Below are 18634 nucleotides of genomic sequence, written 5' to 3'. Positions count from 1 at the left end.
GCAGCGAAGCCCGGGAGGCCGCCGAGTCCGGCTCAGGTCTCGCGATAGCCCTGCCCCGCCGGAGCAGCGCCGTCGGTTTCTCTCGCGAGAGCGCCGGGCGGCGGCGGCGGGGGGGGGGGGGGGCAGGGCGCGCGGGCAGGGGGCGGTCGCGTGCGGGCTGAAGTCAGCGCGGGGCGGGGGGGGAGGGGGCGGGGACTATATAAAGGCCGGGGCCGAGGCGGGGGGGGCTCAGTCAGGAAAGCGAGTCGCGTTGCGCGGTGCGAGCGGCGGCAGCAGCGGCGGTCAGTTCCTAGCCCCGGCGGACCCTAATTTCTCGAGGCGGAGCGGGACACCCCGAGACGATCCCTCGTTATGAGTCATGTGGCGGTGGAAAATGCCCTCAGTCTAGACCAGCAGGTGAGGAACGGGCCCCCGGGACGCGGGCCGGGGGGAGGGGGAGGGGGAGGGGGCGGCGCGGCAGGCCGCGCCGTTAACCGGAGGGCGCTGGCGGTCAAGGCGGGGGAGGAGAGCGGCGCGGACGGGGCTGCAAGTGCGTGCAGCCGGAACGGCGAAAGGGGGACGGTCGAGATGCCTCGCGTGGGACTCGTTCCGTTTTTCGGCCCCCGATCGTTGCGTTGATTTCTTCTCCCGCTTCCCCCCCCCCCGCGCCGTTTTTTTTAGTCAGGAACCCCGCCCTTCTTCCCTCCGGACCCCCCTTCCCCCCCCTAGCGCGGCCCGTTTGTGGCGTATTTGTTTGTTGCGCACTTCGGGCCGTGCGGCAGTTCCGCGCCGGGTCTCCTCCCGCGGGGGCGCCCCATCGCCGCGGCGGGGCCGGGGGTGGAAAGGGGGGGTGGGGGTGGGGGCAGAGCAGCGGGCGGGGGGGGAGGAAACAAAGGTGCGGGGGGGAGGGGGGGGCAGCCGAACGGCCGAGCCGGGATCTGCGCCTGCCGCCGCGGCCTCTTCGCCACGCTCCAGGCCCGGCTTTTGTGTGGCGGCGAGCGACGATGGTAACGTTGGCGGGCGGGACCCCTGGTGGCGGCGGTGGGGAATGGCCGTGCGGGGGAGGAGGGAGCCCGAGGGGAGGGAGCGGGGGGCAGGGAGAAAGACGCGCTCAGTGGCGGCCATTGTGGCTCTGACGGGGCGAGGCGGGGGTGGAGGAGGAGGAGGACGAGGACGGCGGCGCTTTGTGCTGGCGCCCCCTTCCCCCGGGAAGAGGCTGGGGGGCGGGGGCCGCTTCTTCTCCCAGCTGCGTCAGCAGTGCCCGGCTGCGGCCTTGTCCCGCTCTTCCCGCCGGTGCGCCCCGGTGACGCAGTTGGGCCTAGGCGAGAGGGGCTGGCATGCGTCCGGGCGGCTCCCGGGCCCGCGGCGGTGCTGAGGCTTCTCCCTCCTCCCCCCCCGCTTTTTTTTTTTTTTCTTTCCTCCAGATCCCTACGTCTTCCACCGTCTTTCCCCCCTCCCCCCGCTGGGCGGAGTCAGGCGCAGGCCCTTGCCCAACGTGGAGGGGAAAGATAGTTATCTAATCCCTGGAAAGGGAGGAGGGGCAGGCGGAAAGAGGCCTCTGTGGTAGCGAGAGCCCGGGCGCGCAGGCTTGGCGGAGGGTAGCGCTGGCGCGGGGCGGCTCGGAGGCTTCGGGCCGGCCGTTGCTTGGGAGTCCTGGGCGAAGTAGGTCAGGGAGCCGATCCCTCCCTTCCCCCGCCGCCCCCGCCCCGGGGTGGCACGTGACGGCCGCCGGCTTAGCTGGGCGGCTGCGGTTGCTCCCCGCTGCGCCGAAAACCCCCGCCCGCACTGCCGGCCGCGCCGCCGCACTGAGATGGCGGCCGCGCCGGGCTTCGGCGCTGCGCCATCGCCGGGGTCGCGTCTTGGCAAGGGCTACCCCCGCGGCGGAGCCGGTCGCGGTCCAGCGGGAGAAGACTTACACCTCCGTTTCCGTTGACTGCTCCTGGACAGCCACGTCTACCTATTCAGAGAGTCTTTGTTTACTGTTCAGATGAGAATCGTTCTTTCGCCTCAGTATTGATGCTTGGATCAACTAGAGATCCTATTTTTTAAGTAGTAGCTTTAAAGAGGATGTTAACGAGGCTGCCACGTGAGATTTTTCAAGAATCTGAATGCTCTTCTTAAGTGGCAGCGTGCAGAGCTGAACATCTAGGACAGTACATCGGGATCTTTGCTTTTAACTGATTCAGGTCATACTGTAAGACGCTTGTGTGCATTTGGTCTTGCATAGAACTCAATTGTACTTAAACATGTTTTATTATTCCCAGAAAAGTTTCTAATCTTGCTGTGCAGGCAAAGAATTGTAATGAGATACTGGGGTTTAAGCTTTGTTTAGGCAGATGCACTGCCTTCTGCTTCTGTAACAGTGTTTGACCTAAAATATTAGGGTTATACTAGAGCCTGAGCTGAAATAGCTTTTGATATACTTTGCTGTACTGAAGGCTGTAAATGAAGTTTCAGAAAAGAAAACAAAAAATTGAATTGGCTGAAGCGTAATGGTAAGAAGAGCTCACCTGATGTTACGTCAGTAGCTACCACAAACATGTTGACTGTAATGTCTCAGTAGTGTTAATGAAGTATAAAGAAATACCTGAGTCTCTGCAAGTGAAATGCACAACTGAATTGGTATTAGACTGTGGTCTCTGTAGACCTAAAAAAAAATAATGATAAAAACAATTGCTATTGATCTCAATCAGAATGCATTTGAGTAGACTGAAAGACTGTCTTAAAAGGCTGTTTGGCTTCATATAGTGTGTGATGCACAACCCTGTGGTATTTAATTTTGTGCATCTTCTGGCCTTGCTGCCTGGGTGTGCGTGTTTATTGGTGGATTTCAAGGCTCTTGAAGATGATATAGCCTTGAGTACTAATTAAGGTTTTGGTTCTTCTTCTCCCTGAGAGGAGATGTAACTGATGCTAGAGTTTCTTTGCTGCAGTGCCTTGTTGGGACACTGCTTGTTCTTGATAAACAAGAGAGCTTTTTGTTTCTTAGTATAAGTTCATGATATTACATGTTGATACTTGTTTTATTTCTTCTAGTTTTCTGGTCTAGACTTGAATTCCTCAGACTCTCAGAGTGAAGGAAGCTCTTCAAGCAGTAAGTATACGTGCAAGTTCTCAAGCTTACAAACACAGTTTTATATATAAGGGTTCTGTAGCTGTGAAAAGTAGTTTCTGAAGCAGAGATTCAGAAGCTGATGGGGGGATTAAAGAGATTGCTGGTTACGCCTACTTTGAAAATGCCATATACTCAAGGTAGGACCAGTTAATTCAGCAATTGTATGGCATGTGTAAATATTTTAAATACTTAATGAGCTTGAGATAACTTAGTGTTCAAGTTTCGTCTCAGTTTTTCTGTTGCTTCGAATCAAGCAGCTGAGGCCACTGCTTCTAGTAGTAAGGTGATGATCTGTCTTTGCAAAATATCTATCTAGATCTAGAATATTTGAAGGTAAAATTTTAGTAGTTAACTCATTCTTTGTGTAGAAACTGCATTCTCTGAAATGAAATGCTTAAGTATGCTAAGAGAGGGGAATCTTCCAGGAATTCACATTCAGCTTGTGCCTAGTACATTCTGATTAATGTTGCTTAGCAGACAGATGCCTCTGGATTGCAAATGAAGAATGCTATTGAGAGGCAATTACATGTGGCTTTCTGGTTTGATCTGAGCTTGTCTGATAGGGATGGCTGGATTGGGGAAGGAAAAATATTGGTAGTAATAATACTGTGAGTGCCAGTGCTTGAATGACAGTGAAAATCTTAAGCTGCTTAAATATCTGGCACCAGAGTAAGCCTTAATGAGTTCTAGGAAGACAGGCTTTCATCACAGACACTGTGACATCCATACAGGGCAAGTATGAATTGGTCAAAGAAATGACAACATGTCTGTGTTTTAAAATAAAAAGCAGCTGCCTAAATTGAGTATGCAGGAACTTGATCTTCACTCTGTTGGTCCTCTGGGAGGTGTATTAAGTGCTGTATTAAATGTCTCTTGCTTGAGGACACTGAGAGGCCTTAAAGCTTGTGAGGTAGACAACTGTTTTTTAACCGAAAGCAGTTGTTGGAAAGGCTAGTATCTCAAGGGCCTGATGCTGCAGTCTTGTAACACTACCTTTCTTTTGTCCTTTAGAAGGCCGATACATTCCTCCTCACTTGCGGAACAGGGAAGCTGCAAAACAGGGTATGTATCAGAAATAGAAAGGCAACACTTGTAACTGGTTCATGGCCTACTTCTGAATCTCTAGGAACAGACTGTTAAAGGCTTTGACAGTACTGTTAAAGGTGATTATACAGTCTGCTTGACTGTTCTGTGCAAAACACTGCTACTTAATCTGCTTTTAGTCTGCTATTCTTGGTTCCTTTACCAGGCTAAATTCTAACCAAGTCAAAATATCTTCAGTAGCTCCTCAAACTATTAACTGTGACTGAAGCAAGTTGGAGTCTCCCATCTTGGCTAGCTCTGTAATCTTGGGTATCAATTTTAATGGATGTTGTGAGTACCAGTTTTTCTGCTAGTGACTGATGTAGAACACGTGATTGTTTAATATGAACAAATAGCTCAGTTTCACTTAGTAAATGGATGTTTTACACAACTTGCTCATAATATAGCATGAGAGACAAAACAGATTTTCTCCTTTTTTAGCTTCTTGCAGTTTTTAGGGAAGTCCACAAGAGTACTTACAGGAGGAGATGTATGAAACGTGAAATACATAACCAATATTGTTTATATGTTAATACAGGGAGGTTTGTGCTGAGAAATGGCCTTTATATTTTGCACTTGATTTTCTAACCAAAGCATGATGAAGAAAAAGTCTGGAGTTCTTCAGTGAAGTAAATAATGACCTTATTTGTAAGATACAAAGATAGTAGATACAGCAGCATGAGTTATTTAACACGTCTCATGGCTTGTGTAGGAAAAAGAAACATTTCCTCTTAACACTTACTGAAATACTGGAATGGAGGAGCTAAGCCACTTTCTGCTATTCTGCATATTAAGCAAGACTTACATCTCATGTTTCTAAAGCAGTGGATTTGAGCAGGTTCTCTTTCCACTACTCCAAGAAGTTTCTTTCATTAGGAGTGGGTATGAGAATATTGAAGTATATGCTGATATATCTCAGTTATTCTGGCACTGTGCAATTTTAATTTTGACTAGATGAGAGATGCTCTGCTCCAGTTTTATGCCAGTTGAAGGAAGAGATCACTTTGGTTTTGATTTTTGTCTTGCCTTTGCATGTGTCCAAGCTGGGGTGTTACTTTGCCTTTTTCTTCTTTTACCTAAGAGAAGCATGGTCTAAGGAACCAAATTACAACAGCTTGTTAAAAGAGCTGAATATTTTTGGGGACAATAGAGGGGCTGGTTGGCAGCTCAGTGCTCTTAGAAGTTCATATCACATTAACCTCAGATGTGAGCTGTCTTTCAAGAAATGCACTAGGTAACCCTGAGGAATGTGCAGGTTTCTCAGAAGCAGGAAACAATCTAAAGGTGTCTTGTAAACATTGGCTACTGATTGATTTCCTTTCCCTATATGGTAATTTTTGCCAATCTCAAATTTAATCTTTGGGCATATTGGATATGGAGGGATACTTTAGTCTTAACCTTGAGTTCATATCGTGACCTACTATGTGTATGTGGTTTGTCTGGAGGCTTCAAGCTTCACCTTGCAAGAAGGTGAACAGGTTATGAAACTTAGGTTTTACACATGGCTTGTTCAGTTAATAGAACACAGGCTGCCAACTCTCCTTGGAAACTTCTTTAAACCTGTTTTGAGTACTGTATCATGACTCCCAATGACTCCTTGTGGCAAGGTGAATTGATTCTAGTTCAGGCCCTCTACTGAGGAGGAAAGTGGGGTATCAGTAGAGTGATGTAAAGCTGAGCTGTTTTATGGGATGATTCAAATGATGTCACACCATTGTAATTTTCATAAAAGTAATGTTTGCTTCTGTTATTTACAACTACAGTAGCAATTGCTTTTTGTATTGGCTGCTCGTTGGAATCTTTCAAGGTGTAGACATAAGAAGCAACAGGAAAAAAAGACCTTGCATAATAGTAGTATTTGAGCGCTTAACTGAAGTCTTGCTGCAGCTATAAAGTATAGTAACACAATAAATATCTTTATTGATGTAGAAATTAGTTAAACTATTTGGTAGACCTGTTTTTTCAGTAATCCAGTAGAATTGTCTTGCTTGCATACTGTGACTTTGTGGACTTTTGTTGAATGTGTTAATAAACTATTACTGCATTAAGAAACTTGAAAAAGTGAAAAATTGTTTCTCCTGTATGGTGTTCCCATAGACATGCTCTAGAAACAAATCGTGTGTGGTTTCTAGCTTGGGATTCTCACTTTCCTCTAGCTGATAACAGTATACTAATTCACAGACACTATTAAAGTTGTGCAATGGGCTTCCTCACAGCTAATTAAGAAATTACTTAAGGTAGTGGATGTAAAAAACAGCTGAGCGTCTTTGCGATTTCAGTAGGTACTGATGGGAAGCATGCTAAGGGATGCAGATGTTAAATTTACCTTAAGGTTTGTTTCCAACCTAAAGGATTCTGTAATTTTTCCCATGTTTAAAAAAACCTGCAGTTGCATGTGGCAGTTTTTCAAGTAAGCTGACTGAATGCAAATTAAAATGCAGATTGAGGAGAAGCATTGACAATTCTTCCACTCTGCATAGATGCAGTAACTACAAAATTGCTCTGAAAATTTATTAACTTCCGGAATCCCACACCTAATCCCTTTGGTGAGAAATGTGTGCTGGATGGAGTATGTAGGGGTTTTTTTACGATAAAAAAGAAAAATACCTTAATATTTTAAAGAATTTCCCAGTAGTTCCTGCATCATCTTGTGATTATTCTCTTCGCTTCTAGAGAACTCAGTCTGTGGTCTCTTATGGTTTGTCTCAGTGCCTTTGTTTTTGCTTTTAATTTGCCATGTGTTCTAAATAAAGATGTCTTCTGCTTAGAATTGACTTGTATGGCCTGGATCTCTGTTGCTTATCCACAAGTAAAATCAAACCAGGAACACCAAACAGAAAGTGGAATTAATGGCCATGTGAAAAATTGTGTGTATATATCTATATGTGTAGATGTATTTGTTGAAAACTTGGTTTAAAAGTTGCTGCACAGCCTTAAGGAAAAATATGGCAAGCTACCAGCTTCAGAAACTAGTGTAGTAACAAGCTAGATGTACTTTCTATGCTAGTTTGAGTACAGAATTTCAACTTTCTCTGGAACTTTTCAGACTTGGTAGAAGATTTAATGTAGTAAAGGGTCTGCCCAGTTTTTTCATTAGTAAGAAACTTGCACTGTATCTTCCTCAAGATTGCTTAATCATTGCCACTGCAGTTAGATCTCTTGGCAGAATGACATACCCCAGCAGTTTTAGTGGGATTTGAAAGTTACTCATACTAAAATCTGGATTTAAATGCTTTCAAAGCAAGCTACAAATAACTTCCTCATGTGTTAATGAAGTGGTTATGCTATTCCTGATCTTCGGACAGCAGTTTGTGTGAAGTTAATTTATCCATAAGGATTAAACTTACTCTTTAAAAGAATTCGAAGGTCTAGAAGCACTTCATGATTTTGGGTGCTGATGAGCTTCATGCATGATTTTTTCTGCTGTCTGCTTCAGCTAGCCAGACCATAGAGTTCTTGTCACCACTCTGGATTTTAAAGGTCCCTTGTGACTAGCACTTACCTGGATTCTGGACAGTAGAATTTTTTACTTTAAAGTGTGTGTGGGGAGGGGAATGACTCAAGCAAGCATCTAACAAGGTAGGACCTAGAATAACCCCTCTCACTGGAGTAATCTTGTTTTTCAGTTCTTGTTTTTCAGTCTGGTTCATAGGTCTTGACTGGTTTTGTGATTTGGAGCTGGCAAAAACATGCTCACTAATAGGAGCAAAAATATTTACTTGTTTAATTATTTTACCACCTCTGTGCCAGAATCCTGTAACTGAAACTCTAGTTGGGTTGTATTTTCAAGCTTGTGGAGATTGCAATTCTGAAGCAAAACCTTTAAGTTCTTAGTCTAGTACCAAAGCAGTGTAGTACCAAAACACTGTTCAATGTGCTACATTTCTGCCTGTCTCCTAACAACTGGTAACTGAATAAAAATAAGGCTTTTTACTTGTGTTGGCAGGCTGATGGACTTTCTATTCTACTTTGTCTTCTTTCTTTTGAGTTAACATGCCCAAGTAGACATCTTCTGTAGGCTGGTGTAAGAATGCTGTGGTAACTCATTGTGAAGAGCCTCATCTTTATTTCTGCTTGATGCTGTTGATTTGTCTTACTGTGAGGATCAGATTGCTTTGTGTACTTTCAGTGTGACAAAACATTCTGACTTCCATGTGAATTTCTAGTGTGTGGGCTAATGCCTTTTGCTGAACTCTGCCAGAAGCCTCGTTAGAGTTACAGAAGTATAATCCATCATCAAGTATTTGTGTTGAAATTGGAGAGATAATGTGAACTGGGCTTAGCAAGACTTAGGTCTTAGTGTTTCTTTTGGTACCTGTCTTCCCAGGGTAAGCAATGAAAATACTGACACTAAGGCAAGTACAGTGTTCTAAAAAATATTATGCCTTGTACATGAACGGAGTGGCTTCAGTAAGTTCTGACAGGCCATGATAAATGTTTAGTCTTATTTGAATAAAGCTGTACATCTGCCATTCTTGAAGGAATGCCTGCCTTAAAGACTTAATGGACAGACCTGAAGTTATTTCTTGTAAAAGCCTGCACCATGTAACATACAGCTAAAATACCTTTCTTTACTAGGTTTTGATAGTGGTGGCTGGAGTTCTAGCAGAGACAAGGATGCATACAGCAGTTTTGGTGCACGGTCTGATCGTGGAGCAAAATCAACCTTCTTTGACCGTGGAAACGGATCAAGAGGAGGAAGGCAAGTACTAATTTGTCTGGGTGGTGCTTACAAACTGTTTCAGCTCTAGTAGCGCACCTGTAATCTTGAAGTTAAAATTAAGAGTTCTGGGTGTGAACAACAGGATAAGGTAGGAGGAATCTGGGAGGGGAGGAGAGAGTGAGAGAACCTTGTTTTAAAGCTACACAAGTTCAAGGATGGATGACTTTCATGTGTTGAAAACTGAGTCAGTCCTGTGGTCCACCACCAGCCACTCACCGCAGCTATAATGACTTGCTGGCTTAACCGTTTCACCTAAAAAAGTGCTAGATGGGTGGCTACTTAAAAATCATGAAGAGCTGTTGCGAGCACATAAAATACATCAAAATGGTTTTTTTTAATTTCTTTTTTTTTATTTCCCTTGTTTAAGAAGTGTAGTTAATAAAACTGGGTGAGACTCTTGCAGGTTCTCTACCTTACTTGATCAGTCTTACACACATCATGCGTTGTATGCACAAGTGTGGTGAGAGTGACCTTAACCGACTAGTAAAGCTGACGCTAGTCCTGTATCAAGGCTTTTCTCAAACATGATTTACCAGACCAAAAACTAAACAGTCGAGGTAAGGACTTTTTTTCACCTTCTTTCTGAGTCAGTAATCCAGGTGAGCTCCCTCTCTATAAAATATTACATGTAATTGAGGTACTTGTTTTGGTCACATGTGTGGTGGGGGAATAGAGGAACAAATTACAGCACTTGAGGGGTTTTGTCTGGATGTGGGAGACCTATGTAAACTGAGGTGCAGAGAAAGGGGTGAGTACCAAACCATGTCTCCTAAGAGACATAAGCAGAGCTTTCTATGGAAAAGGCAATGACTGAGCAACTTGGCAAGCTCTACTGGCAGATGACTGTTTACGTTTGTTATGCTTAACCAAATAAAAATTTTTATGCAGTGTTCAGTGTGTTAGGCTAAACTGAGCTTGTGAAATCATTATGAAGTCTCCTGTCTATAACAGAATAACATGACCTAGTCTGATAACTGGGACTAAAATAATTTCAGTTTCTAGGTCAAGAGGCAAATACAGATAAACTGGTGACTTTGAGTTGTTCTACAGTTGTGTATGTAACACACAGAGCATACACTACTAGGCTGTTACAGTTTTACTTGCATGTCTAAAACTCCTGTTGGCCAGGAATGGTGGCCTAATACATTCTTGCTGTATTTAGATATGAAGAGCGTGGAAGAGGTGGTGACTATGATAGGAGTGGCTTTGGTAGATTTGACCGTGGTGGGAACAGCCGCTGGTCTGATAAATCAGATGAAGATGACTGGTCAAAGCCTCTTCCCCCAAGTGAACGCCTGGAACAGTAAGTAATGGAATGGTATAAATTCATACAACATGGTCGGTTGATGTGTCTAGCAAGTAAAATACTTTTTATTTTGTTTATAGAGAGCTTTTCTCAGGAAGCAACACAGGCATTAACTTTGAGAAATATGATGACATTCCTGTTGAAGCAACAGGCAGTAACTGTCCTCCACATATTGAAAGTGTAAGTTTTTTTAAAATCTGTTTTGCTTATGTGTCCAATAGTAACTGTTTTGCACGTGGAACTTGATGTCATGCTGTCTTAAGGAAAGGAAACACTCCTGCAGTGGACAGTTGCATGTGATGAACTAAGACACGGAAGAAGTTGTGCATGTGTCTTCAGTTAACTCTTGTAGCTCACTTTTGAGTATGTGACTTGTCTTGAAACAATATACATGTGATGAAGTGGAAGTGGTTGGAGGTGCTGGTTTGCTGGAGTAGCTGCAAGCATAGGCTTTGTGTTTTGCCAAGTGTAGTGTGCTGGCACAGTCTGCACTTCAGGCTTGGCTGGCTTTTTATGAATAGTTTATGTGGCTGGACTAAGTAGATACCAGACTCTGGGTAACTAGCCCCTGAGTATCTGTAAACTTAATAGCCAGGCTCTATAGGGAGAGATGAAAGAAAAGCTACTTTACAAATGACTTCTGAGACTAAGTGATGAGTTCTGTGGTGGCTGAAGGGAAGGATCTCTGTCTTACTCATTTTAAATATCTTACAGTTCAGTGATGTTGACATGGGAGAAATTATTATGGGAAACATTGAGCTCACACGCTATACTCGTCCTACTCCAGTCCAGAAACATGCAATACCTATTATTAAAGAAAAGAGAGACTTGATGGCCTGCGCTCAGACAGGTAAGTTAGTAACACGTTACTGCTTAGTCTCAGTAGGAATAGGGTTTTGTATTGCTCAACCTGCAGGTAAGAGGTCCTTAAGGTAGTACAACTTCTCTTCAGAGTATACTGAAATAATCTGCAGTGTGGGGGAGTAAGAGTCTGTAGCTGTAGAGTCTTGCTACTGCTTTAGAAGTGGCTTGGCTGGATTTTCTGTACCTTGAGAGAAATGGCAGTTTTGTGGTGCTGAGTTGTAAGTCTTTAGTGGGTATAAGTCTTTATCTCTACTGGCTAAGGAGTGTACTGCAGTAGCATAGGTAGTATCCCTATACCTGTGCAGATGTTATTGGGAATATGCTAGTAATACAGGATTAGTGCTGTAGTTGACAGTACAGTAGCTTTGAAAACTACTATTAATGATACTGAATCATGTCCTTCTAGGGTCTGGGAAAACGGCTGCGTTTCTTCTACCAATATTGAGCCAGATCTATGCAGATGGCCCTGGTGATGCCTTGAGAGCTATGAGGGCAAGTATTTAAATACCAGGTCCTGGAAGATTGTGACCAATGTGTGGCTTTTCCCTGTCTAATGATTTCTGCTACTAAACACAGTAGCTGGGCTTAAATGTAATAATTATCTTGGATATGATAGGCAAGCCTCTTCTAGAAGGCTTCAGCTATTTCACTTGAAAAATACAGGCTGGAACTTTTTTGTCCTACCTAAAGGGTTGATGTATGTGACTGTGTAAAGAAAAGATGGTTTGAGTGTTGTGGTTTTTTGTTTGTTTTTTTTTAATAAGCTTTAAAGATGCTTCTCTTGCCACAGAAAGCGACTTAAGTTGTGCATATCTATATTGTAGTGACTTTGCTTAAGTTAAAAATGCTGTTAAGTGCTGTGTTAGTTAAAAATGACAGTGCAGGTTGTAGAGACCAAGCTTGTGTAGCTGTGTTGCTGTTAATATGTTAACAACAGCTGAGTCTCAGGTACTGTAGTAGGGCAGTCTTGCAGATACAGTCCTTCAAACAAATTGGCTCTCAGCTGTGCTTTCTCTTGTTAAGACATATTTGGTGCCCTGTCTTTCAATACTGCCTATAGTAGCTGCTTTAATTCCTCTTCTATCTGGGGTACTCATTCTAAGTATTTTTTTTTTTTCTTCAGGAGAATGGAAGGTATGGACGCCGTAAGCAATACCCAATCTCACTGGTCTTGGCTCCCACTAGAGAACTGGCTGTGCAGATCTATGAGGAAGCCAGAAAGGTATATCTGAGAGTTTGCCATTACAAAATAGATTAGGTATGGTTATTCTTTGAGCTAATTTACTTTGTTTTATAGTTTGCGTACCGTTCCAGAGTTCGTCCCTGTGTTGTATATGGTGGTGCGGACATTGGTCAGCAGATACGTGACTTAGAACGTGGATGTCACTTGCTTGTAGCAACTCCAGGGCGACTGGTTGATATGATGGAGAGAGGAAAGATTGGATTGGATTTCTGCAAGTAAGTGAAGTGTTCTTGTCCATATGCTGATGACTTCACAAGTAGAAACTATGTTTTAGAGTGAGATCTAGAGTTAACATGAAGTTCTAGCTTTCAAACTGTGTAAACAACTAGTTGAGAACTTGTAAGCTGTAACCCAGCACAGACACCAGACTAAAGAAGAAAAAGCTCTGAAGATTTTTATTACTCTTTAGGTACCTGGTGCTCGATGAAGCTGACAGAATGCTTGATATGGGTTTTGAACCTCAAATTCGTAGAATTGTTGAACAAGATACTATGCCACCAAAAGGAGTTCGTCATACCATGATGTTCAGTGCTACTTTCCCCAAGGAAATTCAGGTACTTTACTAAAGCTCAGTTATTTAACAGTTCAGAGGTCCAGATTGCATCTGTGGAAGGGTTAAAAAAAAACCACACTAATTTTTCTTGCCCTGCTTACCCCCCCCTCCCCCCTTTTTTTTTTTTTTTTTTTTAGATGCTTGCTCGTGACTTCCTTGATGAATATATCTTTCTGGCTGTTGGCAGAGTAGGTTCCACATCTGAGAATATCACACAGAAAGTAGTATGGGTGGAAGAGTCAGACAAAAGATCATTTCTGCTTGACCTCCTAAATGCCACAGGTAAAGGCCACTTTCAGATAAACAAATACGGCAAAATTCAGATTAGGCAAATCTAGTAATTCCAGTAATAAGAACTGTTTATTACGTAAACGGAAGGATATTTCCTTAACATGCAGTGAAGTGTTCTACTGACTAAATGTCAGTTTTAAGTTCTGGTAACACACAATAGGGAAGACAGTCTCCAGTGTCTTCAGTTTAGAATAAATAAGACCAGAGAACTGAAACTGCCTTTTACTAGGTGTTGGAGCAAAGTATTTCTATAATGTTTTCTCTGCTAACTTGTGCTTTAATTATTGTTAGGCAAGGATTCTTTGACTCTGGTGTTCGTTGAAACTAAAAAGGGTGCAGATGCTCTTGAGGACTTCTTGTACCATGAAGGATACGCCTGTACAAGTATACATGGAGATCGCTCTCAAAGAGACAGAGAGGAAGCACTGCACCAATTCCGTTCAGGAAAAAGTCCAATTCTTGTTGCCACAGCAGTAAGTGAAATCTGTGACGTTTGGGCCAGTGTGTATTACTTGGCCTATGGAATTTTACTAAGATTTTATTTAATCCTTTAACCACTAGGTAGCTGCAAGAGGACTGGATATATCAAATGTAAAGCATGTAATAAACTTCGACTTGCCAAGTGACATTGAAGAATATGTACATCGTATTGGTCGTACAGGCCGAGTGGGAAACCTCGGTAAGTATAATCTAAAATTGTTACGGAGAGCACTTTGTGCCTAAGTGGATATATGTAGTAGTATTGACTAAGTAGCAAACTGCAACTAAGTACTGAAGCCCATGTGCTGCCTTCTGTGACCAGAAGCTCGTCATAACTGTCTAGCCAGGTGGAAAGTAACCAGTTCCATTAGCTAGTGCTTTTATTGCTGTTAAGCTTTAGTACCACAAGTAAGCTTGGTATCTTCTGTATCTGTCAGTAAACAACCAGGGCTTTGGTGACTAGCTGTAGTGGAATAATGGTCTTAAATGACTTTTCTTCAGGTAATTCTAGTGTTCCTCAAGTTCAGCTATAAGGAATCTGATAATTGTACTTGTCACAGATGTAAGTCAAGTGTGGAATGGGTGTAAGTGCTGTAGTGCAATTGCTTTGTGTGAGGCTAAAACAAAGTGTTTACTTCAGGTCTTGCCACCTCATTCTTCAATGAGAGGAACATAAATATTACGAAGGACTTGCTTGACCTTCTTGTTGAGGCTAAGCAAGAAGTACCATCTTGGCTGGAAAACATGGCTTATGAACAGCATCACAAAGGAGGTGGCAGCCGTGGGCGATCTAAGAGGTAATGGTCACAACTTGGACTAAAAGAATGCTTAATCCATTGTGAGAGGTAGTTCCATGAGTTGTTTTCAGTCTAAAAATATAATTTAAGGAAGTCAAACCAGTGCCTTTTAAACTGAGTTCGGTGCATCTAGAAAATGACAGTTTAATAGTTGGTTTAGTTCTACCTTACCCTATGGCTGATAACCTAGAAGACTTGTCTCCTCTTAAGTGGACAACTAAATAAAGCCGAAGTAAAAGAACATCTAGCAAAAATGGCTTTAGAATTCTGAAACCACTTGAGAAGAACACTTAATAGAAATACATACCTGCATGTGCCAGAGTTTTACCTTAGGCAGCTATTTTGATGCCTAGGGGAATGTAATAAAACAGGAAAGGTAGAGACTGCAGGGACGAGGCTACTTGTAATATAGCTTTGCTGTGGAAACCTAAAAAGCTTTAGAAGTTGGCAATTCAAAGCTATGTTTAATGGCTTAAAGAGATGGGAGGAGGAACGACGCTTTCTCTTCATGTAGGTTAATGTGATATGACCAGATGAATTCTAGTTATCTTTTTTCTTCAGAAACATGCTTGCAAAATGGTAATCTTTTTCCACAGTATGACAGGTGGTCATAAATGCGTAACTTAACAATAAGATTGGTTTGGAAATTCTGTGGAGCAGAGGTTGCACTGAATCAAATCTTATCAGGACCTGAAAGTAATTGAGTGTAACATGGCAAGTTCAACATGACTCTGCTAGAACAGCAAGTTTTTCTTTGCTGTCTTGAATGTCAGATAGCATTGGGATGTTTCTGAACTGAACACAACCAGTAAAAAGTGTTGGCTGGCTCTAGTTGTAACTAGAGCTGAAGAAATTTAGTACTTTAATTTGAAGTGTCTGCAGTGCTTAAAATACCACTGACTTTACTCAAGTGTTTGTTTTCTTCCTTTATACAGCAGTAGATTCAGTGGAGGATTTGGTGCCAGAGACTATAGAACAAGTAGCGGTTCTGGCAGCAGTAGCTTTAGTAGCAGCCGATCAACCAGCAGCCGCAGTGGAGGAAGTAGCAGCAGAGGATTTGGAGGTAAGAAAAAGTGGGGAGGCAGTGCTGGCAAATACAAAAGCAAATGTAAAATGATTGCTGTGGTAAAACTTCTGGAGGTAATGTTTTAAGTACCAGGGCAGCTGCTGCTTTTTAGACAGGGTCTCTTGTCATCCCTTTTGGATCTAGGCTATTGCAGATTACCTGTCCTTGATGGGTTTGATGCTACTTATCTTTCCAGAATTTTAGTTTAATGTGTACATTTGACAGTACTTCTGGGTGGGTTTCCTTTAATAGGTAGTAGACATCTTGGCTGTGCCCTGGGTTTTTTTCTTGTGAACATGGAAGTCTTTAGCAGGTTAATTAAGCATCACTCTCTCTTGCCTTTCATAGGTGGTGGTTATGGAGGCTTCTACAACAGTGATGGATATGGAGGAAACTATAACTCACAGGGGGTTGACTGGTGGGGCAACTGAATCTGCTTGCAGCAGATATCCTACCAAACAAGCTAATATGGAAACCACATGTAACTTAGCCAGACTATACCTTGTGTAGCTTCAAGAACTCGCAGTACATTACCAGCTGTGATTCTCCACTGAAATTTTTTTTAAGGGAGCTCAAGGTCACAAGATGGAAACAAAGGAACAAGTAGCCCTATCTTGAAGGTGGTTTTGAAGACTCTATTGCTGTAGTCAGGATTAACTCCCCTCCCACCCATCCCCACCCAGAAACTGCATTTATAATTTGTGACTGAGGATCATTTGTTTGTTAATGTACTGTGCCTTTAACTTTAGACAACTTTTATTTTGATGTCCTGTTGGCTCAGTAATGCTCAAGATATCAATTGTTTTGACAAAATAAAAATTACTGAACTTGGGCTAAAATCAAACCTTGGCACACAGGTGTGATACAACTTAAACAGGAATCACTGATTCATCCATAATATTACAAATAAAAACTTATGCGGTAGCCTGCATTAGGGCTGTTGATATTTGCAGATTTGAAAAATAAAACATCTTGAAGCATATCAATGCAATTAGTTTCTAATGTGGCAAAACTGTACTAAGTTAAAGTTCTGATTTGCTCACTCTATCCTGGATAGGTACTTAGAACCTGATAGCCTTTAATAAGCCATTCCAGTCATGATGAGATGATGTATGGATACATGCATACATTAAAAGCACTGTTTTTGAAGTTAATGCAAGTAAATACAGCAATTCCTTTTTCAATATTTAGGCAGATCATTAATGTGAGCTAGCCAAATGTGGGCAGAACATTACAGGGAACGTTTAAAGGTCTGATAACTTGAAATAGTTTTTAGGAGAATTCATCTATTTAGACTTTTTAAAAATGCCTGCCATATGAAATTGAAATGGTAGAATGGCTGACCATGGCAGTGATTGGTCCTCCCTAGGGGCCTGACTGAATTTTTGGTCTAATAACGCATGCTAGTGTTGATGTTTTTTGGTCAAGAGGGTATGAACAGGAAGAATTATGCAGCAGGCTTTATTTTAATGCAGATTCACATTACTCTGTTCAAGCTGCGTGGAGATGTTAAACTGGCTTACTGTAGACTTTGTAAAATGGCTCCAGAAGAGTAACAAAAAAGCTGAGATCACAGAGGTTGGAAATGTACATAAACTGCACAAGGTTTCAATTCTGCTATTAAAGTGCAGTTTTAGTCAGTTTTAGTTGCATAGGTTTCCATTGTATTTATAGTCTGTTTATGCTAAATCTGGCCAAAGATAAGTATTGTCCACCAGAAAAATGCCTCTGCCACTTGGAATTCTGTGCTGACTTTGTGGCCAGAGCAGTTAACAACTAATCTACAGTGGCATAGGAAAATGGCAAAAATCTCCTAAAGTGCAATAGATTTTTTCAAGTGTATTGTGCCTTGTTCTAAAACTTTTATTAAGTAGGTGCACTTGACAGTATTGAGGTCATTTGTTATGGTGCTATTTCAAGTCTAGGTTTAGGCCCTTGTACATTTTGCCCATAACTTTTTACAAAATACTTCTTTTATTGCACATTCAGAGAATTTTATATATGTCTTGTGTGCGTGTCCTTAACTTCCAATCTTATTTTGTCTCTTGGAGATTGAACGCAGCTTGTTTAAGGAGGAGGAAATAGATTCTAAAACTTATTTGGGACCATGGGAATGATAGCTGGGAAGAAAACTATTTGCACACGACAGATTTCTAGATACTTTTTGCTGCTAGTTTTGTGTAATATTTATTGAACATTTTTGACAAATATTTATTTTTGTAAGCCTAAAAGTGATTCTTTGAAAGTTTAAAGAAACTTGACCAAAAGACAGTACAAAAACACTGGCACTTGAATGTTGAATGTCACCGTATGCGTGAAATTATATATTTCGGGGTAGTGTGAGCTTTTAATGTTTAAGTCATATTAAACTCTTAAGTCAAATTAAGCAGACCCGGCATTGGCAGTGTAGCCATAACTTTCTGATAGTAAAACAAAAATTGGCAACTTAAAATTAAACATGCCAAGGTTTTGATACACTTGTCTTAAGATATTAATGAAACACTTCTAAACACTGATGTGAAGTGTCCAGATTCTCAGATGTTTGTTGCGTGAGTTTTGTTTAGTTGTGTGGTTTTTTTTTTTTCAGTGAATGTCTGGCACATTGCAATCCTCAAACATGTGGTTATCTTTGTTGTATTGGCATAATCAGTGACTTGTGCATTTTAGCAAGTTTTATCAGCCAGCAATATTTTTTTCAGTTCAGATACAAGGATTCAAAACAATATGCAAGAATGGATTTAAACTTGCTGAATGTGAAAATTGAACTTCAAGTCACTGTAGGTTTAGAATTGCTTATTGTATTAGTTTAGATGCTAGCACTGCATGTGCTGTGCATATTCTTGATTTTATTAAAATAAAAAAGTTGAACTGCACAGTCTATTCATTTGTGAAGCGTCACTCTTCCGGTTTACAAGATCTGTAGCCCAGGTAGTCTCGTTCATGTCCAACTGTGGAAGCAGGTGAATCTAGTGTGGTACACATCAGTGTGATTATAAATGGCAGCTAGGCTTAGGGCTACAGCTGTAGCAGCCTTAAAATAACCTGTGCCCCATCATACTGGATACTCTTACACAAGCTGTCTAGAGAAGCTGACAAAGCAGATGTGGGAAAGATGAGACAGCGTTCTCTTTTGT

The 18634-nt window shown here is 42.2% G+C and overlaps 1 protein-coding gene across 1 annotated transcript; it reads left to right on the top strand.

The window, feature by feature from the left end:
• The first annotated feature begins 210 nt into the window (after nt 1-210).
• Nucleotides 211-18373, top strand: DDX3X (DEAD-box helicase 3 X-linked). The gene is made up of 17 exons (XM_051608637.1): nt 211-396; nt 3016-3073; nt 4106-4156; nt 8756-8879; nt 10063-10203; nt 10287-10386; nt 10921-11056; nt 11477-11562; nt 12194-12292; nt 12368-12528; nt 12723-12867; nt 13004-13148; nt 13449-13630; nt 13719-13836; nt 14278-14434; nt 15370-15497; nt 15849-18373. Exons 1-17 carry the CDS (start codon nt 352-354, stop codon nt 15929-15931), a joined length of 1959 nt encoding a protein of 652 aa, XP_051464597.1. The 5' UTR covers nt 211-351; the 3' UTR covers nt 15932-18373.
• The last annotated feature ends 261 nt before the right edge of the window (nt 18374-18634 follow it).

Source organism: Apus apus, chromosome 1, assembly GCF_020740795.1.
Source record: "Apus apus isolate bApuApu2 chromosome 1, bApuApu2.pri.cur, whole genome shotgun sequence".
In the NCBI taxonomy this organism is placed as follows: domain Eukaryota; kingdom Metazoa; phylum Chordata; class Aves; order Apodiformes; family Apodidae; genus Apus; species Apus apus.
This window is presented reverse-complemented; position numbering and strand designations above follow the sequence as displayed.